Source organism: Bombina bombina, chromosome 6, assembly GCF_027579735.1.
Source record: "Bombina bombina isolate aBomBom1 chromosome 6, aBomBom1.pri, whole genome shotgun sequence".
In the NCBI taxonomy this organism is placed as follows: Eukaryota; Metazoa; Chordata; class Amphibia; order Anura; family Bombinatoridae; genus Bombina; species Bombina bombina.
In genome coordinates, this window is record NC_069504.1 from 350068651 (window position 1) to 350094056 (window position 25406).

Sequence of the window (25406 nt, forward strand, 5' to 3'; positions counted from 1 at the left end):
CCTTTAAGGCAGGCTGGGATGAGTAAGCATTATTTTCTCAGCAGTTTGTACAGTAGGTACTGACAGAGCTGCTTTAAGTGTCTGTGTTCAGTAAACAGTTACAAATGTATAAAAGCTGTAGGCTGAGGGTTTGATGCAATGTACCATGTAGGTGAGCAGAGCTGGCTGGCTGGGGAAAGTCTATGGGAGAACAGGGATTTAAACCCCAAAATATGGCTCCCCTTTTTGTTTCTGGAGACGCAAACACTGCAGTATTGTTGGTAGACTTCATCTGAACTCCCATACCAATTTTTGAAGTAAAATAATGCGATATGGCCGAGAAAATAATTTAGAACGCTAAACTCAGATTTTACCATATATATATATATATATATATATATATATATATATATATATATATATATATATATATATATACTGTATATATAGATAACTTTTGACTTGTAATGCCAGAAAAAAATTAACACACCACTTGTAATCTGGCCCTAGGTGTTTTACTTTGAATCTACTAGTTAATTTTAGTATAATATAGTGAGTGTATATATGTATAAACACATACACAAGCACTACAAAGGAAAACTCTGCTGTCTTTTAGCACTGCATATTTTCTGTACCTGTGAGGGCGCCACAGCTAAATGTTGGCTTCCTCAAATAATGCTTAAAAACCAAAAAGACACTACAGTCACATACAGAACTGTGCTCACATCCCAAGTCCTGAGTATCACTCTCAGAATAAACCAGGTGCATACTCCCCCTAAACAGGCTAGGTTGTATCATCCACTAGGGAGCAACCACAAATATAAGCAAAGACTGAAAACAGATATTAGTTAGCATTTACTAATAGGCAAAAAGCAGCAAGTCCTTTAAGAGGATTTAGCTACAACTATTAGCTTAGAGATGATGAGCCCAAAAATGCCTTAAAACTTTCATAATTTTGGTAGATCATGAATGACACTTTTTTAAATTCACTTTTATTATCACATTTACTTTATTCTCTTATCCTTTGTTAAGCTGTGGAATATAGACTCCTGTACCAAGATAGCTGACTTCAATGCGCACTTGAGCTGGGTTCATTGTGTCACGTTTTCTCCAGAAGGTTCTTCATTCCTGACCTCTTCTGATGACCAGACTGTTAAGGTAAGGCATTCACAGAAAAAAAAAAGCATTAGATGTAAATACCTGTTTCCATCTAAAGGGGAGGAGAGTCCACGGCTTCATTCATTACTTGTGGGAATTAAGAACCTGGCCACCAGGAGGCAAAGACACCCCAGCCAAAGGCTTAAATACCTCCCCCACTTCCCTCATCCCCAGTCATTCTTTGCCTTTCGTCACAGGAGGATGGCAGAGGAGTGCCGGGGTTTCGGAGTAGTCTCTTATGGAGGGTAGTACTCTTCGCAGTGGGACTGGAGTTTTAAGTAGTCCTGTCAGCCTCTCAGTGAGAGCCTGGGCTAAAGTTAGAGTCCGGAGATGCAGGGAGAGTCTTTCTGCGAAACTATCCCAACTCATATTAACAGCTCCTTAAGCAGTCGGCGTTGACGAGTTTTGCTGCCTGCTTTCTTCACTCAAGTCCATGTCAGGAGCGAGGCTACTAACCTGTCACACTTGAAGGGCCGTGTTCCTGTTCCACGGCGTAGATTCTGGTAAGATTGTTTCATTTTTTTATTTATGATGATAACATAGAAAACAGGGTCACAGTGTAGCGCCTTTTTATCTTTACAGAATTAAGGGTTAATATTCCTGGAAGGGGGATTATTGCACGGCTGGGGGGGGGGGTGTTATACATGATATTGTTTATTGTGTCATTGCTGCGTTTTGTGGGAGATGAGGCTCTAGCAATATGTGGAACTCTCAGGACTTGTAGAAACTTTGCGCTGCCATTTATTGGCGTGTTTTTCCCTAGTGCTGTGGCGGTCCTGCCAGGCATTCCATGTGACTGGGTGGGGCTACCTATCTTTCCTGTTGATCTGTGGCGCAGGAGACATAGCGGTTTCTGTATTTCGGGTCCTAGGAGGTGGTGAGTGCCCCAGGCATTGGTGGTAGAAAGGTGCCTTTTTAATAAATAAAGTTAGTCTAACCAAACGCGCAAGCGATGGAGGACTCTTCCTTAATAAAGTCTCATTCCTGTGTTTATTGTGAGGAGGTTCTGGTAGATCAGCCTGCTCAACTATGTTCCACATGCCTTGATAAAGTTACAACATCTAAATGTAAACAGGTGTCTAGTACTACTGAGCCGTCCATCTCTGAAGGTTCTTCGTCCCAGGAGATGCGTTCCATACATTCATCTCCAATTGCACATGCAGCGCCCCGGGGTCCAACCGTTACTTCTTCCGGAGAGATTCGCTGGCCGTCAGATTTTGCGGACCAACTGGAATCGGCGGTTTTGAAAGTGATCCATGCCTTACCACGTTCTGCTAAGCGCAAGTTAGTCATAGCAGCCCGGCCCAGGGTTTGTCCTCGCCGATGGAAGATCCAGAGGCTCTATACGATGATGAGGCCCACTCAGATTCTTTGGAGGAGGTCTCTTCTGGGTCGGAGTCCGTGTCATCTAAACCTCCGGCGGCGGAGGATCCTGGTTATAGGTTTAGGATGGAAAATTTGCGCTTTCTACTATGGTAGGTGCTTGCTACTCTGGAGGTTCTGGAACCTAGGATACCGGAGGAACCTGCGATTCCTAAGCTTGACAAGGTATACGAGGACAGGGTAGTACCTCAGTCTTTTTCCGGTTCCCGTTAAGATGGCTAATAATATTAAGAACGAATGGGAGCGATTAGGTTCTTCCTGTTCCTCTTCTTCTTTTAAAAAACTGTTCCCCGTTCCCGACTCTCAGCTTTAGCTGTGGGGGACCATCCCTAAGGTGGATGGGGCTATCTCTACGATCGCGAAGCGGACGACTATTCCCCTCGAGGATAGTTCGTCGGTTAAAGAGCCCATGGATAAAAAGCTGGAAAATATGTTGAGAAAGATGTTTCAGCACACAGGGTTTGTTTTTCAGCCAGCAGCAGCGATTGCGGTGGTTGCTGGAGCTGCAACATATTGGTGTGAATCCCTGTGTTAAATGGTCGAGGGGGAGACATCCATCTACGAGATACAGAAGAAGATTAAGGCGCTGAAGATCACCAATTCTTTCATCTGTAATGCCAATACGCAAATTATTTGCCTGAATGCTAAGGTGTCAGGTTTTTCTGTTTTAGCGCACAGGGCTCTGTGGCTAAAATCTTGGTCTGCAAACATGACCTCTAAGGCGAGGCTGTTGTCCCTGCCTTTTCAAGGAAAGATCCTGTTTGGTCCAGGATTCAATTCGATTATATCCACAGTTACGGGAGGCAAGAGAGCTTCCCTACCGCAGGATAAGAAGGCTAAGCCTAAAGGATCTACTTTTCGTCCCTTTCGTGCGGACAAGACCCAGCGCCAGCAAACCGGCGCAAAAGCGGACCAGTCCAAGGGATCTTGGAAGCCGCTCAATCTTTGAACTAGTCTAAGCAGAGCAATAAGCCCACCGAGATGAAATCGGCATGAAGGGGCGGCACCCGACCAGTCTCCGGATCACGTAGGGGGCAGATTATCTCTATTCTCAGACGCATGGTTGCAGGACGTTCAGGAGCCTTGGGTTCTAGAATTGGTCTCCCAAGGTTACAGGATAGGGTTCAGATCCCATCCGCCTCAGGTGCAGATTTCTCCTGTCAAACTTGTCTTCAAGACCGGAGAAGAGAGAGTTCTTTCTAGAGTGTGAGAGATCTTGCCTCTCTCTGGGTTATCGTTCCAGTACCCCTAGCAGAAAGGGGTCTAGGGTACTATTCCAATCTGTTTGTGGTCCCAAAGAAAGAGGGCACGTACCACCCGATTCTGGACCTAAAGTGTTTTTAAACAAGTTTCTGAGTGTTCCATCGTTCAAAATGGAAACAATCAGATCTATTCTGCCCCTAGTTCAAGAAGGACAGTTCATGACAACTGTAGATTTGAAGGACGCTTACCTTCATGTGTCAATTCACAGGGACCACTTCAGGTTCCTAAGATTTGTGTTTCTGGACCAACACTTCCAGTTTGTGGCCCTTCCTTTTGGTCTGGCAACGGCCCTGAGAGTCTTCACGAAGGTTCTGGGGGCACTGCTGGCAGTGGCCAGATCCAGGGGCATTGCGGTGCTGCCTTACCTGGACGACATCCTAGTTCAGGCTTTGTTGCTCAGCCGTGCAGAGGATCATTCGAGGGCTCTTCTTCTTCTGCTCCAATCTCACGGGTGGAAGATCAACGCAGGAAAGAGTTCCCTGGTTCCCAGCAACAGGGTGGAGTTGCTGGGTACGATAATAGACTCTATGTCCATGAAGATATTTCTCTCAGATCAGCGGCACAGGAAGCTTGCGTCCACCTGTCTTTCCCTTCAGTCCTCCACAAGCCTGTCGGTGGCTCAATGTATGGAGGTGATAGGTCTCATGGTGTCAAGCATACATGTCATCCCATTTGCAAAGTTCCATCTCAGACCTCTTCAGTTGTGCATGTTGAGACAGTGAAACGGCGATCATTCAGATCTATCACAGCTGATATCCATGGATGCTTGGACTTGGAACTCCCTCTCTAGGTGGATTTGTCCGGAGCAACTGTCCATGGGGACCGTCCTGGGAGATTGTGACCATGGACGCCTGTCTGATGGGGAGGATGGGGAGCTGTTTGGGGTGCCAGGATGGCACAAGGAAGGTGGTCCAGGGAGGAGTCTCTCCTTCCGATCAACATCCTAGAACTACAAGCGATACAATGCTCTGAAGGCATGGCCTTCTCTGGAGTCGGTCAGTTTTATCAGATTCCAGACAGACAACATTACCTCGGTGGCTTACATCAACCATCAGCGATTCACATTCCGGGTGTGGACAACTGGGAGGCAAACTTTCTCAGCAGACAATCCTTCCATCCGGGGGAAGGGTCTCTTCACCCTGAGGTGTTTGGGAGATTTGTCACAGATGGGGAGCGCTGGAGATAGACCTCATGGCGTCCAGACTCAATTGCAAGCTACCTCGATACGGGTCGAGGTCCAGGGATCCCCAGGCAAAGCTGATAGATGCCTTAGTGGTTCCTTGGGGTTTTAGCCTAGCTGCCATTCTGATTGCTCCTTCGTGGCCGCGGAGGACGTGGTTTGCGGATCTGGTGGGGATGTCTTCCTCTCCGCCGTGGAGGTTACCCTGTCGCAGGGATCTACTGTCACAAGGCCCCTTTCAACATCGAAATCTAGATTCTCTGAGGCTGACTGCGTGGAGATTGAACGCCTAGTCATAGCCAAGAGAGGCTTTTCAGAGAGTGTGATTGATACTCTAATTCAGGCAAGGAAGCCAGTCACTTGTCGCATTTACCATAAGGTGTGGAGGACTTGTCCTGGTGTGAGAAGCATGGATATCCTTGGCACAAGGTGAAGGTATCCAGGATTCTGTCCTTTCTCCAAGATGGTTTGGAGAAGGGGCTTGCCGCTAGTTCCTTAAAGGGACAGTTTTCGACATTATCAGTTTTGTTGCATAGGAGACTCACTGAGCTCCCTGACATTCAATCTTTTGTTCAGGCTCTGTCTAGGATCAGGCCTGTGTTTAGACAGTCGGCTCCCCCTTGGAGCTTAAACTTAGTCCTTAAGGCTTTGCAGAGGGTTCAGTTTGAACCTATGCATTCCATAGAAATTAAAATTCTGTCCTGGAAGGTTCTCTTCCTGTTGGCTATTGCATCGGCACGCAGAGTATCTGAACTAGCTGCCTTGCAATGTGATCCTCCTTATCTAGTGTTTCATGCGCATAAGGCTGTACTTCGCACTGGGTTGGGGTTTCTCCCCAAGGTGGTGTCCATCCGTAACATTAATCAGGAAATAGTTGTTCCTTCTTTGTGTCCTAACCCTTCTTTTTCAAAGGAGAGGTTACTTCATAACCTGGATGTGGTTCGTGCCTTGAAGTTCTATCTTCAGGCTACAAAGGATTTCAGACAGTCTACATCTCTTTTTGTGGTGCATTCTGGGAAGCGCAAGGGGCAAAAGGCCTCTGCTGCTACTTTGTCTTTTTGGTTGAGGAGCTTGATTCGCTTGGCTTATGAGACAGCGGGACATAAGCCTCCTCAGAGGATCACGGCTCATTCGACTAGAGCTGTGGGTTCATCTTGAGCCTTCAAGAATGAGACCTCTATGGAGCAAATTTGTAAGGTGGCTACCTGGTCGTCCTTACACACTTTTACAAAGTTTTACAAATGTGACGTTTTTGCTTCTGCGGAAGCTGTTTTTGGGGAGAGGTTTTGCAGGCTGTGGTGCCCTTAGATTAGGGTCCGACTTTTACCCTCCCGGTTTCATTCAGTGTCCTCTAGAGCTTGGGTATATGTTCCCAGAAGTAATGAATGAAGTTGTGGACTCTCCTCCCCTTTAGATGGAAAACATAAATTATGCTTACCTGATAATTTCATTTCCATCGAGGGGAGGAGAGTCCACGGCTCCCACCCGTATCTCCGTTGGGGGGCCCTAAATTTATTCATCTTCTGGTACCTTTTTTACCCTAATATTTCTCCTACTGTTTCTGGTTCCCTCTGCAGAATGACTGGGGGATGAGGGAAGTGGGGGAGGTATTTAAGCTTATGGCTGGGGTGTCTTTGCCTCCTCCTGGTGGCCAGGTTCTTAATTCCCACAAGTAAGGAATGAAGCCGTGCACTCTCCTCCCCTCGATGGAAATGAAATTATCAGGTAAGCATAATTTATGTTTTTGTCTATATTATATGCATGAAGTTGCTAATATTTGGTAATTTAGTCCACAGATCATCAGCCTAATATGTTTAGCAAGTTGTAACTTTTTTTTTCTTTTCAGATTGCTTTTTATTGTGATTATATATTATAAAGAATAATATTGTTTATTTCTCTTGTTAAGTGTATCCAGTCCACGGATCATCCATTACTTATGGAATATATTCTCCTTCCCAACAGGAAGTTGCAAGAGTCCACCCACAGCAAAGCTGCTATATAGCTCCTCCCCTAACTGCCATATTCAGTCATTCTCTTGCAAGCCTCAACATAGATAGGAGGTCGTGAGAGTCTGTGGTGATTATACTTAGTTTATTCTTCAATCAAAAGTTTGTTATTTTTAAATGGCACCGGAGTGTGCTGTTTTTCTCAGGCAGTATTTGGAAGAAGAATCTGCCTGCGTTTTTCTATGATCTTAGCAGACGTAACTGAGATCCATTTGCTGTTCTCACACATTCTGAGGAGTGAGGTACTTCAGAGGGGGAATGGCGTGCAGGTTTTCCTGCAGATAAGGTATGTGCAGTAAAATATTTTTCTAGGAATGGAATTGACTAAAAATATACTGCTGATACCGAAATAATGTAAGTAAAGCCTTAAATGCAGCGATAGCGACTGGTATCAGGCTTATTAATAGATATACATACTCTTATAAAAATGTGTTTTAAAACGTTTGCTGGCATGTTTAATCGTTTTTTAACGTACATTGGTGATAACACTGTAATGTTGGTATAGCCTTAAATGCAGTAAAAGCGACTGGTATCAGGCTTATTAATAGAGATACATACTCTTGTAAAAATGTGTTTTAAAACGTTTGCTGGCATGTTTAATCGTTTTTAACATATGTTTGATGATAAAACTTATTGGGGCCTAAGTTTTTTCCACATGGCTGGCTTAAATTTTGCATAGAAACAGTTAACTGAAGCTTCCCACTGTTGTAATATGAGTGGGAGGGGCCTAATTTAGCGCTTTTTTGCGCAGTTAAAATTACAAAATGAATTACCCAGATTCCCTCAGCAGTCCCATGAATACTACAGGACATTTCTAAAGGGATAAAAAGACTTCCAAAATCGTTTATAGGGAAGGTAATCCACAGCTCTGCTGTGGCAGTTTTGTTGTGTCTGTTTTTAAAAACGTCTATGTCGTTTTTTTTATCTGTTTTTTGCATTAAGGGGTTAATCATCCATTTGCAAGTGGGTGCAATGCTCTGTTACCTTATTACATGTACTGTAAAAATTTTGTTTGTTTTACTGCCTTTTTTCACTGTTTTTCAAATTTTGACAAAATTTGTTTCTCTTAAAGGCACAGTAACGTTTTATATATTTGCTTGTTAACTTGATTTAAAGTGTTTTCCAAGCTTATTAGTCTCATTATTAGTCTGTTCTAACATGTCTGACATAGAGGAAGCTCTGTGTTCATTATGTTTTAAAGCCATGGTGGAACCCCATCTTAGAATGTGTACCAGATGTACTGATTTCATGTTAAACAATAAAGATCATTTTTTGTCTTTAAAAACATTATCACCAGAGGATTCTGTCGTGGGGGTAGTTATGCCGACTAACTCTCCCCACGTGTCAGACCCTTCGACTCCCGCTTCAGGGACTCACGCTCAAATGGCGCCAAGTACATCAAGGGCGTCCATAGCGTTTATTTTACAAGACATGGCAAAGGTGGTGAATAATACTCTGGCAGCAGTATTAGTCAGACTACCTGAAATTAAAGGAAAGCAGATAGCTCTGGGGGTAGATACAGAGCATACAGACGCTTTAAGAACCATGTATGATACTACCTCACAATATGCTTAGTCTGTGGGTGATTTTTTTGACTCAGGGAAGATGATTTAACCTGATTCTGATATTTCTACATTTAAAATTTATGCTTGAGAACCTCCACTTGTTGCTCAGGGAGGCTTTGGCTGCTCTGAATGAATGTGTACAATCGCAGGGCCAGAGAAATTGTGTAGACTGGATAAATAATATGCAGTGCCGGTGTGTACTGATGTTTTTCCAATACCTAAAGAGGTTTACTAAAAAAAAATTTTTTTTAATAAGGAATGGGATAGACCAGGTGTGCCGTTCTCTTCCCCTCCTATTTTTTAGAAGAATGTTTTCTAATAGTTACCACCACACGGGACTTCTGGCAGACAGTTCCTAAGGTGGAGAGAAGAGTTTCTACTCTAGCTAAGCGTACCACTACCTCTGGCGAGGACAGTTGTGCTTTTTAGATCCAATGGATAAAAAATGTTTATTCAACAGGGTTTTATCCTGCAGCCCCTTGCATACATTGCTTCTGTCACTACTGCTGCGGCGTTCTGGGTTGAGTCTCTTGATGAGGCTTTACAGTTAGCGACTCCATTGGATGAATATATTTGACAAGCTTATGCTAGCCAATTCCTTTGTTTTCTGATGCCTTTGTTCATTTGACTAGACTAACGGCTAAGAATTCTGTTTTTTACTATACTGGCGCGCAGAGCGCTATGGCTTATATCATGGTCAGCTGTCGTGACTTTAATAAATAAGCTACTTAACTTCCCTTCAAGGGGCAGACCCTATTCGGGCCTGGTGTGAAGGAGATTATTGCTTATATCACTGGAGGAAAAGGTCATGCCCTTCCTCAGGATAGGAATCAAGGGCCAAAAAAGGTCTAATTTTCGTGCCTTTTAAAACTTCAGGGCAGGTGTGGCATCCACTTCCTCTAAGGCAAAACAAGAGGGAATTTTTGCTCAGCCCAAGGCGGTCTGGAGACAATTGGACCTGGAACAAAGATAAGCAGGCCAAGGAGCCTGCTGCTGCCTCTAAGGCAGCATGAAGGAACGGACCCCTATCCGGTAACGGATCCTATAGGGTGCAGACTTTCATTCTTCGCCCGGGCGTGGGCAAGAGATGCCCAGGATCCCTAGGCATTGGAATTTATATCCCAGAGATATCTTCTGGATTTCAAAGATTCCCCCCCAACAAAAAATGGGAGATTTCGCTTTTCACAATTATCTGCAAACCAGATAAAGAAGGAGGCATTCTTACATTGTGTACGAGATCCATCCAGTTCCAAGAGAGGAACAGGGACAGAGTTTTTACTCAAATCTGTTTGTGGTTCCCAAAGTGAGGGAACCTTCAGACCTATTTTGGATCTAAAGATCTTAAACAAATTCCTCAGAATTCCATCATTTAAGATGGAAACTATTCGTACCATCTTAACTATGATCCAGGAGAGTCAATAGAGGACTACAATGGATTTGAAGGATGCTTATCCTCACATGGTGATGCATAAAGATCACCTTCGTTTTTCAGGTTTGCCTTTCTAGACAGGCATTACCAGTTTGTAGCTCTTTCCTTTGGGATATCTAAGAGCCCCAAGAATCTTTATGGAGGTTCTGGGGTCGCTTTGGCGGTCCTTAGGCCGCGGGGCATAGAAGTGGCCCCTTAGTTAGACGACATCCTGATACAGGCGTCAAAAATCCAAATTGCCAAGTTTCATACGGACGTAGTACTGGCATTTCTGATCACATGGGTGGAAAGTGAACAAGGAAAGAGTTCTCTATCCCCAATCTCAAGGGTTTCCCTCCTAGGGACTCTGATAGATTCTGTAGAAATGAAAATTTACCTGACGGAGTCCAGGTTGTCAAAGTTTCTAAATTTCTGCCGTGTTTTTCATCCCATCCGCGCCCTTCGGTGGCTCAGTACATGAATGAAATCGGCTTAATAGGTAGCGGCAAGGGACATAGTACCGTTTGCACGTCTACATTTCAGACCGCTGCAACTATGCATGCTCAGTCAGAGGAACGGGGATTACACAGATTTGTCCCCCTGTTGAACCTGGACCAAGAGACCAGAGATTCTCTTCTCTGGTGACTATGTCGGGTCCATCTGTCCAAGGGTATGACCTTCCGCAGGTCAGATGGGACAATTGTTACAATGGATGCCAGCCTTTTAGGTTGGGATGCAGTCTGGAACTCCCTGAAGGCTCAGGGATAGTGGACTTAGGAGGAGACCCTCCTTCTAATAAATATTCTGGGAGTGATATTCCATGCTCTTCAGACTTGGCCTCAGTTAGCAACTCTGAGGTACATCATACTCAGTCGGACAATATACACGACTGTGGCTTACATCAGCCATCAAGGGGGAACAGAAGTTCCCTAGTGATGTTAGAAGTCTTACAATAATTCACTGGACAGAGACTCACTCTTGTCTATCAGCTATCCATATCCCAGGTGTTGAGAACTGGGAGGTGGATTTTCTAAGTCGTCAGACTTTTCTTCCGGGGGAGTGGGATTTCCTTCGGAGGTCAAGACCAAGCAGGAGAGGGCTTTGGTGTTTTTGACAGCGCCTGCGTAGCCACGCAGGACCTGGTATGCAGATCTGGTGGACATGTCATCCTTTCCATCACGGCCTCTGCTTCTGAGACAGGTCCCTCTACTTCAGGGTCCTTTCAACCATCTAAATAGAATCAATCTGAGATGGACTGCCTGGAGACTGAACGCTTGATGTTATCAAAGCATGGCTTCTCCGAGTCAGTCATTGATACCTTAATACAGACATGAAAGCCTGTCTCTAGGAAAATTGAACATACATATGGTGTAAATATCTGATTGTTATGAATCCAAGGGTTACTCATGGAGTAAAGCCTGGATTCCCAGGATATTATCTTTTCTCCAAGATGTTTTTGAGAAAAGGGTTGTCAGCTAATTCCTTAAAAGGGATAGATTTTTACTCGGTCTATTTTTTTGCACCAGCGTCTGGCAGGTATTCTAGACGTTCAGGCATTTGGTCAGGCTTTGGTTAGATCCAAGCCTGTGTTTAAAACTGTTGCTCCACCATGGAGCTTAAACCTGGTTCTTAAGGCTCTTCAAGAAGTTCCGTTTGAACCTTTTTTGTTCCATAGATATCAATCTTTATCTTGGAAAGTTCCTTTTGGGTAGCTATTTCCTCGACTCGTAGAGTCTCCAAGTTATCTGTGTTACAATGTGATTCTCCTTATCTGGTCCTTCGTACGGATAAGGTAGTCCTGTGTACCAACCTGGGTTTTTTCCTAAGGTGGTATCTAACAAGAACATCACTCAAGAGATAGTTGTTCCATGCTTGTATCCTAATCCTTCCTCAAAGAAGGAACGTCTATTACACAATATTGGACGTGGTTTGTGCTTTAAAGTTTTACTTACAAGCTACTACAGTTTTCATCAAACGTTCACCTTGTTTGTTGTCTATTCTGGACAGAGGAGAGGTCAAAAGACTTCAGCAGCCTCTCTGTCTTTTTGGTTAAAAAGCATAATTCATTTAGCTTATGAGACTGCTGGACAGCAGCCTCCTGAAGGGATTGCAGCTCATTCTACTAGAGCTGTGGTTTTCACTTGGGCCTTTTTTAAATGTGGCTTCTGTTGAACAGATTTACAAGACGGAGTCTTGGTCTGCGCTTCATACTTTTTCAAATTTAACAAATTTGATACCTTGCTTCTTCGGAGGCTATTTTTGGGAGAAAGGTTTTTTTTTACAGGCAGTGGTAACTTCCGTTTAAGTACCTGCCTTGTCCCTCCCATCATCCGTGTACTTTAGCTTTGGTATGGGTATTCCATAAGTAATGGATGATCCGTGGACTGGATACACTTAACAAGAGAAAACATAATTTATGCTTACCTGATAAATGTATTTCTCTTGTAGTGTATCCAGTCCACGGCCCGCCCTGTCACTTTAAGGCAGGTAATTTTTTCATTTGAACTACAGTCACCACTGCACCCTATGGTTTTTCCTTTCTCTGTATGTTTTTGGTCGAATGACTGAATATGGCAGTTAGGGGAGGAGCTATATAGCAGCTTTGCTGTGGGTGGACTCTTGCAACTTCCTGTTGGGAAGGAGAATATATTCCATAAGTAATGGATGATCCGTGGACTGGATACACTACAAGAGAAATAAATTTATCAGGTAAGCATAAATTATGTTTTTTATATGTCATCTGTTTATGAACAAATTAAAACAAGATATAGCTACACAGATTTCAAAATGCTAAATATTTATTTTTCATGTTGCCTAAGACAGCTTAGAGGAATTGAAAATATTTTAAATGATGCATTTAAAGGGACATGAAACCCAAAAATGTTTTCATGATTCAGATAGAGAATACAATTTTAAACAACATTACAATTTACTACTATTATCTAAATTGCTTCATTATTCAGATATCCTTTGTTGAAGAAATAGCAATGCACATGGGTGAGCCAATCACTCAAAGCATCTATGTGCAGCCACCAATCAGCAACAACTGGGTCTATACGGATATGCTTTTCAAGAAAGGATATTAATAAAATGAAGCGAATTAGATCATTGGAAATTTGAAAATTGTTTAAAAATGCATGCTCTCTTCAAATCATGTAAGAAAAAAATTGGGTTTCATGTCCCTTTATAGATGAAGGAAAACTTCAAGAGTTCTAAAACAGATAAAAATTAATTTAAAGGGGAGAGTTTGAAAATAAGATATTATAATTGTACATTTTATTTTGTTTTATGGTACCCTTTAAAGGAATATGAAACAATGCTATTTTAGTAATGAAAAACAACTATTAGGCTAAAGTAAGTAAACATAAAAAGAAATATTATGTAAAAAAAACAGTTAACAACTTAGTTGTTTTCTTGCAAAATGAGCACTTATTCGTAGTGTAGCCACTGCCCTAAGGGAGATGACATATTGCTGACTAAAGTTGCATTCTACCCTCCTATGAGCATGGGCAAACCTGACTTTGTTTTTCCAGTATTTGCTGAATAGTAAAACACGTCATGTTACTCTATATTTAATGTATGGCATCAAGCTAGATATATCTTTCTGTAGAGACCCCAGCCCCCTTGTAAGTGTGTGACAGGAAATTGACACTGCACAAATGATTTTAAATAAATAGGTAAATCCTTTTAAAATTATAAATAATATAAAATGCAATGGTTTCTATTAAAGGGACACTGAACCCAAATTTTTTCTTTCATGATTTAGATGGAGCATGCAATTTTAAGCAACTTTCTAATTTACTCCTATTATCAATTTTTCTTCATTCTCTTGCTATCTTTATTTGAAAAAGAAGGCATCTAAGCTTTTTTTCTTGGTTCAGCACTCTGGACAGCAGTTTTTTTATTGGTGGATGAATTTATCCACCAATCAGCAAGGACAACCCAGGTTGTTCACCAAAAATGGGCCGGCATCTAAACTTACATTCTTGCATTTAAAATAAAGATACCAAGAGAATAAATAAAAATTGATAATAGGAGTAAATTAGAAAGTTGCTTAAAATTGCATGCTCCATCTAAATCATGAAAGAAAAAAATTGGGTTCAGTGTCCCTTTAATAGAAACCATTGCATTTTATATTATTTATAATTTTAAAAGGATTTACCTATTTATTTAAAATCATTTGTGCAGTGTCAATTTCCTGTCACACCCTTACAAGGGGGCTGGGGTCTCTACAGGAAGATATATCTGGGGTCTCTACATAAAGATACCAAGAGAATAAATAAAATTTGATAATTGGAGTAAATTAGAAAGTTGCTTAAAATGTCATGCTCTATCTGAATCACGAAAGAAAAAAATTGGGTACAGTGTCCCTTTAAGTATAACCCATGGTCTAGTGTTTTTTATTAAAACAATGAAACAGACAGTTTTATCTCTCTTTAATGAGGTTTTAAGTAGTAAAGTAATATTGTGTTTATCAAGGATTAGCTAGATAGACAAACATAAAGAATTATAGCCATGCAAGATATTATATCTAGGAAAATATCAGGAGCAGCAGAATAGTTGTGGAAATATAAAAGTCCAATGCTGAGTTGGCAGTAGGTAATAATATATGTGATCATAAGGTATAGAAACTTAAAAAAAAATATTAATAGGTTCAACATGTGTGACATTAGAACAAAACAGTGAGTGTTAAACAATGTAAACTACAGGGAGCATACAATTAATAGAAGCAAGTTGGTATACTTAGAAGAGGAAAGGTATACATCATATTCTAAGTTAAGCATAGCAACAGATTATAATTGCTTTTCAATGTGCACTAATAAATACAGAACATTCTAAAGTTCCAAGTGGATTGAGAACATGCTGTGATATATTGAAATAGCACCATTAGTAGATAAACTGAAGGGCATCAAATCCAGACACTGTGTATAATATGCTTTCTGAAGAAAGAAATCCTGAAACTTTATTGCAGATCAGCTCAGTACATGAAGCATATGTAGGTAAACATAGACCGTGATGTTATCTTTTATAATAAAATCATATTACATACTGAGCTGTATAGTATCAGAAATATAGAACAAAAATCATCTAGAAGTAAGAGTTTACCTGATATATTAACACATAGCGTATCAGCTTGCATATCAACTTCTTCAAGTAAACATCAATGAAACATCCTGACAGTACAGTCCAATAGCATTAACAGCAAATATACCATCAATAGATGAGAGGGTGTTATAGGAATATACATTAAAGCCACTCAAGTCAAACATAGCATTATAAGCCCTATGAATCCATGTTGATGGGGGACAGCCTAAAATTGAAAACATATCAAATATATGCTTTAAAAGCTCCACAATAACAGGTGCATGATGTAAAGCACATGGGAACTAAGTATAAACAGCATCCTGTCAACATCAAATGAGTCACCAACTAATTAAATAAAGTCATGCAAAGAAACATGCATGTGGCCCTTATACCAGTTATGTTGGTAAATAGTGTACTTGATCATTAGCAGGTCGAAATACTGATATAATAAAAAGAGCATGCTTAAAGGTACAGTCTACTTGATATTTTTATTGTTTATAAAGACAGATAATCCCTTTATTACCCATTCCCCAGTTTTGCATAATCAACACAGTTATATTAATATACTTTTTACCTCTGTGATTACCTTGTATCTAATCCTCTGCAGACTGCCCCCTTATCTCAGTTTTTTTGACAGAATTGCATTTAGCCAATCAGTGCTGACTCATAACTCCATGGGAGTGAGCACTATGTTATTTTTGTGACACACATAAACTAGCACTGTCTAACTGGGAAAAGCTGTCAAAATGCACTGAGATAAGAGGTGGCCTTCATATACACATGTAGATATCTAACTACATACCCAGATATTGTAATTATAATGTTCCACATGGGTAAAGTAGTTAGAGAACTATAAGAATAAGCAACCCTAAAAATGTACGACTAACTTCAGTATTGTGATCAGTAACATAAAGTAGATTTGTGTTCCTTTTTATAAGAAAAGATTGTGTGAAATGAGCAATCAGTAGTTAAATCCCTGTGGAACTGTCAGAGCTCACAAAGTCTACTGCCAATATCTGCCTGAGGTCATTAGTCAAAATCAAAAGAGGCAGACAGATGCTAGGAATACAGCAGTCAGACCCAGCAGTGTATCAAGCATGAAGAATGGCCTGTAGTTTAGCAAACATAGAAGTCATCTGATTCTCTGCTTCAATGGGAAATCTGACAAAAGGCAGCAGTCTCTTAATGAGAATAGTAATTCTGCCCTCCCAGCTAAAACAAAGTGATAACAAGTCAGCAGTGCCAAATGGGTTATAAGAGTCTAGATCGATCTGAAAAGAAAGTGTGCCTGCTAGTGCTTGAGAAGCTCCTCAATCCAGCAAACAGTTGATATACAGGGAGTGCAGAATTATTAGGCAAGTTGTATTTTTGAGGATTAATTTTATTATTGAACAACAACCATGTTCTCAATGAACCCAAAAAACTCATTAATATCAAAGCTGAATAGTTTTGGAAGTAGTTTTTAGTTTGTTTTTAGTTTTAGCTATTTTAGGGGGATATCTGTGTGTGCAGGTGACTATTACTGTGCATAATTATTAGGCAACTTAACAAAAAACAAATATATACCCATTTCAATTATTTATTTTTACCAGTGAAACCAATATAACATCTAAACATTCACAAATATACATTTCTGACATTCAAAAACAAAACAAAAACAAATCAGTGACCAATATAGCCACCTTTCTTTGCAAGGACACTCAAAAGCCTGCCATCCATGGATTCTGTCAGTGTTTTGATCTGTTCACCATCAACATTGCGTGCAGCAGCAACCACAGCCTCCCAGACACTGTTCAGAGAGGTGTACTGTTTTCCCTCCTTGTAAATCTCACATTTGATGATGGACCACAGGTTCTCAATGGGGTTCAGATCAGGTGAACAAGGAGGCCATGTCATTAGATTTTCTTCTTTTATACCCTTTCTTGCCAGCCACGCTGTGGAGTACTTGGACGCCTGTGATGGAGCATTGTCCTGCATGAAAATCATGTTTTTCTTGAAGGATGCAGACTTCTTCCTGTACCACTGCTTGAAGAAGGTGTCTTCCAGAAACTGGCAGTAGGACTGGGAGTTGAGCTTGACTCCATCCTCAACCCGAAAAGGCCCCACAAGCTCATCTTTGATGATACCAGCACAAACAAGTACTCCACCTCCACCTTGCTGGCGTCTGAGTCGGACTGGATCTCTCTGCCCTTTACCAATCCAGCCACGGGCCCATCCATCTGGCCCATCAAGACTCACTCTCATTTCACCAGTCCATAAAACCTTAGAAAAATCAGTCTTGAGATATTTCTTGGCCCAGTCTTGACGTTTCAGCTTGTGTGTCTTGTTCAGTGGTGGTCGTCTTTCAGCCTTTCTTACCTTGGCCATGTCTCTGAGTATTGCACACCTTGTGCTTTTGGGCACTCCAGTGATGTTGCAGCTCTGAAATATGGCCAAACTGGTGGCAAGTGGCATCTTGGCAGCTGCACGCTTGACTTTTCTCAGTTCATGGGCAGTTATTTTGCGCCTTGGTTTTTCCACACGCTTCTTGCGACCCTGTTGACTATTTTGAATGAAACGCTTGATTGTTCGATGATCACGCTTCAGAAGCTTTGCAATTTTAAGAGTGCTGCATCCCTCTGCAAGATATCTCACTATTTTTGACTTTTCTGAGCCTGTCAAGTCCTTCTTTTGACCCATTTTGCCAAAGGAAAGGAAGTTGCCTAATAATTATGCACACATCACCTAATATGCTTAATTGGTAGTAGGCTTTCGACCCTATACAGCTTGGAGTAAGACAACATGCATAAAGAGGATGATGTGGTCAAAATACTCATTTGCCTAATAATTCTGCACTCCCTGTATAAAGATTTTCCAGTAGGGCATTTACAGCATATGTGTGCACTGCAGAGTATTGAGGAATATTTGTGAGTTCTCTCCTCATTTATTAATCTTCTGGTAGGTTTAGCAACACTCTGTATATTGTACAATGGCTTCACATAAAACAAATAAGCTGCTGGTCTTCAGATAACAAGGCATTTCTGTCTCCTATATTGATAAACTGTAGCTCACAATTGCCAACCTCCACCAATTATCTGTGCAGTATTGTACGACAGTAGTCAGAGTGCTGCTACTATTGGTGTAGTAGAAAGAGATGTAATGGTGCTACAATAATCATGTGGGTTTGATATTAGATCAACCCAGTGCAAAGTGGCAGCACAGCTAGCTATACAGGCCAATCAGGGAGATTCTGGTCTAGTTTAAGAGTCAAATTTTCCAGAGAAATAGTAAGCGTTCTGGTTTGCAAAAATAATAAATGGTAAGTGGAAGGGAAGATGTTATAGAGACTTTTCGCCAGGAACTGAACAATTTGTTTATATTACAGCTGGGGGTCTACAGCAACACAATCGGTGCACATTAGGAGCCATTTTACGAGTGGCACGCTAGCAGTTATGTGCAAGCGAAAAGGGGTTTGCTTTCTAATGACACGATGAGTCCACAGATCATCATTAATTACTGTTGGGAATATCACTCCTAGCCAGCAGGAGGCAAAGAGCACCACAGCAAAGCTGTTAAAGGGTCATGAAATCCAAATTTTTTCTTTCATGATTTAGAAAGAGCATGCAATTTTAAACAACTTTCTAATTTACTTTTATTATCGAATTTGCTTAATTCTCTTGATATCCTTTGTTGAAAAGCATATCTAGATAGGCTCAGTAGCTGCTGATTGGTGGCTGCACATAGATGCCTCCTGTGGTTGGCTCACCCATGTGCAATTATATTTCTTCAACAAAGGATATCTAAAGAATGAGACAAATTAAATAATAGAAGTAAATTAGTATGTTGTTTAAAATTGTATTCTCGACCTGAATCATGAAAGACAATTTTGGGGTTTAATGTCCCTTTAAGTATCACTTCCCTTCCCACAACCCCCAGTCATTCTCTTTGCCTACGTTAAAAGCAAGGAGGTGGTAAAGTTTATTATTTTAAAGCAGAGCAAGTTTGTTCTGCTCTTTCCTGGGGTTTAGCCGTAGCCCATGTCAGTCTCTTCAGTAGAGCAGTGGTGGCTTTTAAGCAATTGGGAACTTGTGAGGTATAATCCTCACTGCGCCTCCCAAATAGTTTTTGCTGCCCTAAGATTACTCGGTCTTCCTTTTTTTTTCCCCACAGGTCCATGTGAGGGAGAATGCCTCTCAAACCGAGTGAGCTGCCCTGCTGCCAGGCAGGTTTACATTAAGGTCTATGTGAGGAGTGGCTTCCTCTCATACCGGTTAGGCTGTCCTCCTGCTGGACGGCTGGATTGCAGGTAAGTGCCTTCTGTTCTTCGATATAGGGGGACTGTGCACTTATGACATATACTGCAGCTTTCTTTGGGATATAATATATCCTTGGAAGGATATATTTTTAGCAAGATGCAGGCACTATTGTGACTAGGAGACTAGGGGTTAATACTTTTCTGTATACTAGTATACCCTATTATTTTGTGTTGGCTCTGGTACATTCAGAGGCTTATCTGGTAATCCCTTATGCCTCATGTGTATTTTTCATTTGTAATGGATATTATGTTTAGGGCTCCTTTTAGGTTTATTGAGCTTGCTCCTTATTTCTAATAGGCTTAAAGGGACACTGAACCCAAATTTTTCCTTTCGTGATTCAGATAGAGCTTGCAATTTTAAGCAACTTTCTAATTTACTCCTATTTACTCTGGACAGCACTTTTCTATTGGTGGATGAATTTATCCACCAATCAGCAAGAACAACCCAGGTTGTTCAGCAAAAATGGGCCGGCATCTAAACTTACATTCTTGCATTTCAAATAAAGATATCAAGAGAAATAAGAAAATTTCATAATAGGAGTAAATTAAAAAGTTGCTTAAAATGTCATGTTCTATCTGAATCACAAAAGAAACAAATTTGGGTTCAGTGTCCCTTTAAGGAAGTTACTTAGCTGAGAGGGCTTAGATCTCCTTAATGGCTTCTTTTGTTTACTGAGGTTGGAGACTTGTATACAAGGGCTGTCTTTCTCTTGTAAGGTGTATCCAGTCCACGGATCATCCGTTACTTGTGGGATATTCTCCTTCTCAACAGGAAGCTGCAAGAGGATCACCCACAGCAGAGCTGTCTATATAGCACCTCCCCTAACTGCCACCTCCCAGTCATTCTCTTGCAGCTCTCGACAAGATAGGAAGTAGAGAGATGTGGTGCATTAAACTTTATTCTGGGGCCCAGTTTTTTCCACATGGCTGACTAGATTTTGCCTAGGGATAGTTTTTTTTAGGCCCTCTCACTGTGAGTACAGGCTGGGAGGGGCCTATTTTCGGCCTAAATTGTGCATTAGTTTTTGCAGTTTGAGACATCCAGCTTCCCTGAAGGAGTCAGTTTAGCACAGAATAGCAAGAGCACTACACTAATAAGAAAGGAACGCTCAATTTGGTGTCAGAATATATAAAAAATTCAAATTATTTCGGGTCAATGTATCCTACTATATGAATATATTTGGATACCAACAAATATTTTTTAATTATATTCAGTCGTATATTTTCAATGGGTATATAAGTGTATACCTTGTGAGCTTGAGTGCTTGTGCATGAAACTACACTAGTTACAAATATAGTCTATACCCAAAGGAGGATAGAGACTAAAAGAATGCACTTTAGTAGCACTTCTGTTCCCAAAGAAAAGGTTATAATTTGAATGAAAATTTCAATAATTACCACTCGAAACCAGAGGGTTGATGGGGGAAATTAAAACATAACTTTTATTAACACTACACTAGAAATAATAGACATGTGTGAATGTGTGTACTTTTAAAAACACATAACAACTCGACCGATAATGGGGATGGCTTAAAGTATCTTGTAGGTAAATTACCTTGGACCTAAAATACTGCTTAGGTATGCACGTATTAAGTATTGTGAATCTATCAAGTAAATAATATACTCGTGTATTTACTACAAGATACTTTAAGCCATCCCCATTATCGGTCGAGTTGTTATGTGTTTTTAAAGTACACACATTCACACATTATTTTTTATCTAGTGTAGTGTTAATAAAAGTTATGTTTTAATTTCCCCCATCAACCCTCTGGTTTCGAGTGGTAATTATTGAAATTTTCATTCAAATTATAACCTTTTCCCTGAAGGAGTCCCCTGAACATTTAGGACCTCTCTAAAGGGTTTTTGTGCCTTCCAAAGTCATTGTATGGGCAGGTAGGGCCACAGTAGAGCTGTGGCAGTTTTGTGTGACTGTTTAAAAATGTTTATATAGTTTTTTTTTTTTAATCCGGTTTTGAAACTAAGGGGTTAATCCTCCATTTGCAAGTGGGTGCAATGCTCTTTTAGCCTATTATACACACTGTAAAAATTTCGTAAGATTTACTGCTTTTTTCACTGTTTTGCAGTTTCTGTGATTGTTTTTTTCTCTTAAACGCACAGTACCGTTTTTATTTTTTGCTTGTTCACAGTTATTAGAGTGTTTTCCAAGCTTGCTGGTCTCATTACTAGTCTGTTTAAACATGTCTAACATAGAGGAAACTCATTGTTCATTATGTTTAGAAGCCATTGTGGAACCCCCTCTTAGAATGTGTACCAAATGCACTGATTTTACTATAGATTACAAAGACCATATTCTGGCTTTAAAAAAATTTATCACCAGAAGAAATTGACAAGGAGGAAGTTATGCCGTCTAACTCTCCCCATGTGTCAGATCCTATAAATCCCGCTCAGGGGACACCTAGTACATCTAGCGCGCCCATTGCGTATACCTTGCAAGAAATGGTGGCAGTTATGAATCATACCCTTACAGAGGTATTATCTAAACTGCCAGGATTGCAAGGAAAGCGAGACAGCTCTGGGACTAGAATAAATACAGAGCTCTCTGACGCTTTAGTAGCTATGTCTGATACACCATCACATTATACTGAAGCTGAAGCAGGGGAGCTTCAATCTGTGGGTGAATTTTCTGATTCAGGGAAGATACTTCAATCTGATTCTGATATGTCTACATTTAAATTTAAGCTTGAACACCTCCGCGTATTGCTCAGGGAGGTTTTAGCAACTCTGGACGACTGTGACACTATTGTAGTCCCAGAGAAATTATGTAGATGGGATTAATACTATGCAGTACCTACTTACACTGATGTTTTTCCAATCCCTAAAAGGTTTTCTGAAATTATTACTAAGGAATGGGATAGACCAGGTACCGTTCTCTCCCCCTACTGTTTTTAAAAAGATGTTTCCTATAGACGCCGCTACACGGGACGTATGGCAGACGGTCCCTAAGGTGGAGGGAGCAGTTTCTACTCTAGCTAAGCGTACCACTATCCCTGTCGAGGACAGTTGTGCTTTTCTAGATCCAATGGATAAAAAATTAGAGGATTACCTTAAGAAAATTTTTATTCAGCAAGGTTTTATTCTCCAGCCTCTTGCATGCATTGCCCCAGTCACTGCTGCTGCGGCTTTCTGGTTTGAGTCCCTAGAGGAGGCTCTACAGGTTGAAACCCCGTTGGAAGATATTATTGACAAGCTTAGGGCCCTTAAGCTAGCCAATTCATTTGTTTCTGATGCCGTTGTTCATTTAACCAAGCTAACGGCTAAAAATTCAGGTTTTGCTGCGCAGGGCGCTATGGCTTAAATCCTGGTCAGCTGACATGACTTCAAAGTCTAAACTTCTCAACATTCCTTCAAAGGACAGACCCTATTCGGGCCTGGACTGAAGGAGATCATTTCTGACATCACTGGAGGAAAAGGTCACGCCCTTCCTCAAGACAGGTCCAACAAATTAAGGACCAAACAGTCTAGTTTTCGGCCCTTTCGAAACTTCAAGAGTGGTGCAGCTTCAACTTCCTCTAACACAAAACAAGAGGGAACTTTTGCCCAGTCTAAGCCGGTCTGGAGACCTAACCAGGCTTGGAACAAGGGGAAACAGGCCAAAAAGCCTGCTGCTGCCTCTAAGACAGCATGAAGGAGCATGAAGGAGCAGCCCCCGATCCGGAAACGGATCTAGTAGGGGGCAGACTCTCTCTCTTCGCCCAGGCTTGGGCAAGAGATATCCAGGATCCCTGGGCATTGGAAATTGTGTCCAAGGGTTATCTTCTGGAATTCACAGGTTGCGCTCTCTCTCTTAAGTTGGGTGAGGGGAATTCGCTGGTTGCTTCTGTGATTAAAAATCTCAGATGCGCACAGCATAATTCCTTCATCTGATGCTGAAGTGGTTTCCTTCATATGTATGCTTGCATATCTCGTGTACTGTTAAAGGAGGTTTCTCTTACTTGGTGTATCCAGTCCACGGATTCATCCTTACTTGTGGGATATTCTCATTCCCTACAGGAAGTGGCAAAGAGAGCACACAGCAGAGCTGTCCATATAGCCCCCCCAGTCATTCTCTTTGCCGCTCTAACAAGTAGCATCTCCACGAGAGGGTAAAGTGAATGTGGTGTTAGATTTGTAGTTTTTATTTCTTCAATCAAGAGTTTGTTATTTTAAAATAGTGCCGGTTTGTACTATTTACTCTGTGGCAGAAAGTGATGAAGATTTCTGCTGAGAGGAAAACGATTTTAGCATGTTGTAACTAAAATCAATTGCTGTTCCCACTCAGGACTGTTGAGTACAGGAGAACTTCAGTTGGGGGGAACAGTTTGCAGGCTTAACTGCTATAAGGTATGCTCAGTCACTTTTTTTCTAGTCAAGACTTAGTAATGCTAGAAGACTGACAAGAATCCCCATGTGGGGAAGGTAAGCCATATTCTGAGACTTAGTATAGAAGGATGGCTTAGTTAAAAGGGCTTAAAACGCTGGTGGACACTGTTAAGGGGAAATAGATTATTTTATTACATTAATCTGATATTTGTACTAGTGTGTATTACATTTGGAACACTTTTTTGGGGTTTTATTCCGCATGGCATATCTTTAGACACCTATTTTGGCTTGGGAAGGCCCCACAACTCCGGAGTGAAGAGGGAGGGGGCCTAAAATTCGCGCCTCAGTTGCGCAGTTCATTTGACAGACAGCTTCATGCAGCTTCATGCAGCTTCACGTGTAGAGTCCAGAGATTGCTGGAGGACTTCAGAGAGGCTTATTTTCGTTCAAAACTAATCCCCAAGGATGATAGGGCCACAGCAGAGGCCGTGGCATGGTGCTGTAGTTAGTTAAACCGGTGGCCTGCTTTAATTTGCTCCGGTTTGGGCAGTAAAAGGTTAATTGTCTTGAAATTTACTGTGCAATCATTTCAAAGCATTAGGATCATATGGTAAAATTTCATAAAGATTGGACTTTTTTTGAGGTTTAGTAAAAAAGTGTGCGCTTTTTATTATTTAAAGGCACATTAACGTTTTTTCAAAAATTTTATTTTACTGTATTTGAGTGCTGTCTAAGTCTGTTTAACATGTCTGAGCCTACAGATAGACCCTGTTCTATGTGTTTAATAGCCATGGCGGTACCCCCTTTACATTTGTGTTTAAAGTGTGCTAAAGTATCTAAACATTTTAAAGATTATGCAGTGACACTTAAAAATGTAGCCCAAGATGATTCTTTGACGGAAGGTAATGAGGATAGTCCTCCTTCCTCTCCCCATGTGTCGACACCAGTTATGCCTGCGCAAGCGATGCCTAGTACCTCTAGCGCATTGGGCCCTATTACATTACAACAATTAGCAGCAATCATGGATAATTCCCTTGCGGCATTTCTATCCAAACTGCCAGTTTTTCCCAAGAAGCGTGATGAGCAATCAGAAGCTTTAGATGATTTATCCGTTGTACCCTCACAACACTCTGAAGTGGCAGTGAGGGACGGGCTGTCCAAGGGAGAAATTTCTGACACAGGAAAGGTTTCTCAGCGAGCAGAATCAGATTCCTTGGCGTTTAAATTTAAGCTGAAACACCTCCGCGTACTGCTTAAGGAGGTTTTAGCTACGCTGGATGATTGCGACCCCATGGTGGTCCCAGAAAAATTGTGTAAAATGGACAAGTTTCTAGAAGTCCCTGTATACACTGATGTGTTTCCGATCCCGAAGAGGGTGGCGGATATTGTGACTAGGGAGTGGGAGAGACCAGGCGTACCTTTTGTTCCCCCCCCCTATCTTTAAGAAAATTTTCCCTATAACTGACCCCAGGCGGGACGTGTGGCAGACGGTCCCTAAGGTAGAGGGAGCAGTTTCAACACTAGTCAAGAGCATAACCATTCCAATAGAAGACAGTTGTGCTTTCAAAGATCCTATGGATAAAAAATTAGAAGGTTTACTGAAGAAAATATTTGTTCAGCAAGGTTTCCTTCTTCAACCAATTGCCTGCATTATTCCTGTAACTACTGCAGCGGCTTTTTGGTTTGAAGGGCTGGAGGAGTCGCTCCAGAGGGAGACTTCATATGACGAAGTCATGGATAGAATTCATGCTCTAAAGCTGGCTAA

General features: G+C 41.3%; 1 protein-coding gene across 4 annotated transcripts in view; it reads left to right on the forward strand.

The window, feature by feature from the left end:
* Window positions 1–25406, forward strand: part of APAF1 (apoptotic peptidase activating factor 1) — a 435848-nt gene that overhangs the window by 228311 nt on the left and 182131 nt on the right. For all 4 annotated transcript variants that reach the window (XM_053717008.1, XM_053717007.1, XM_053717010.1 and 1 more), the window contains one exon: window positions 1012–1137. In XM_053717008.1, coding sequence (XP_053572983.1) covers window positions 1012–1137 — 126 coding nt within the window. The remainder of the gene's footprint in view (window positions 1–1011; window positions 1138–25406) is intronic.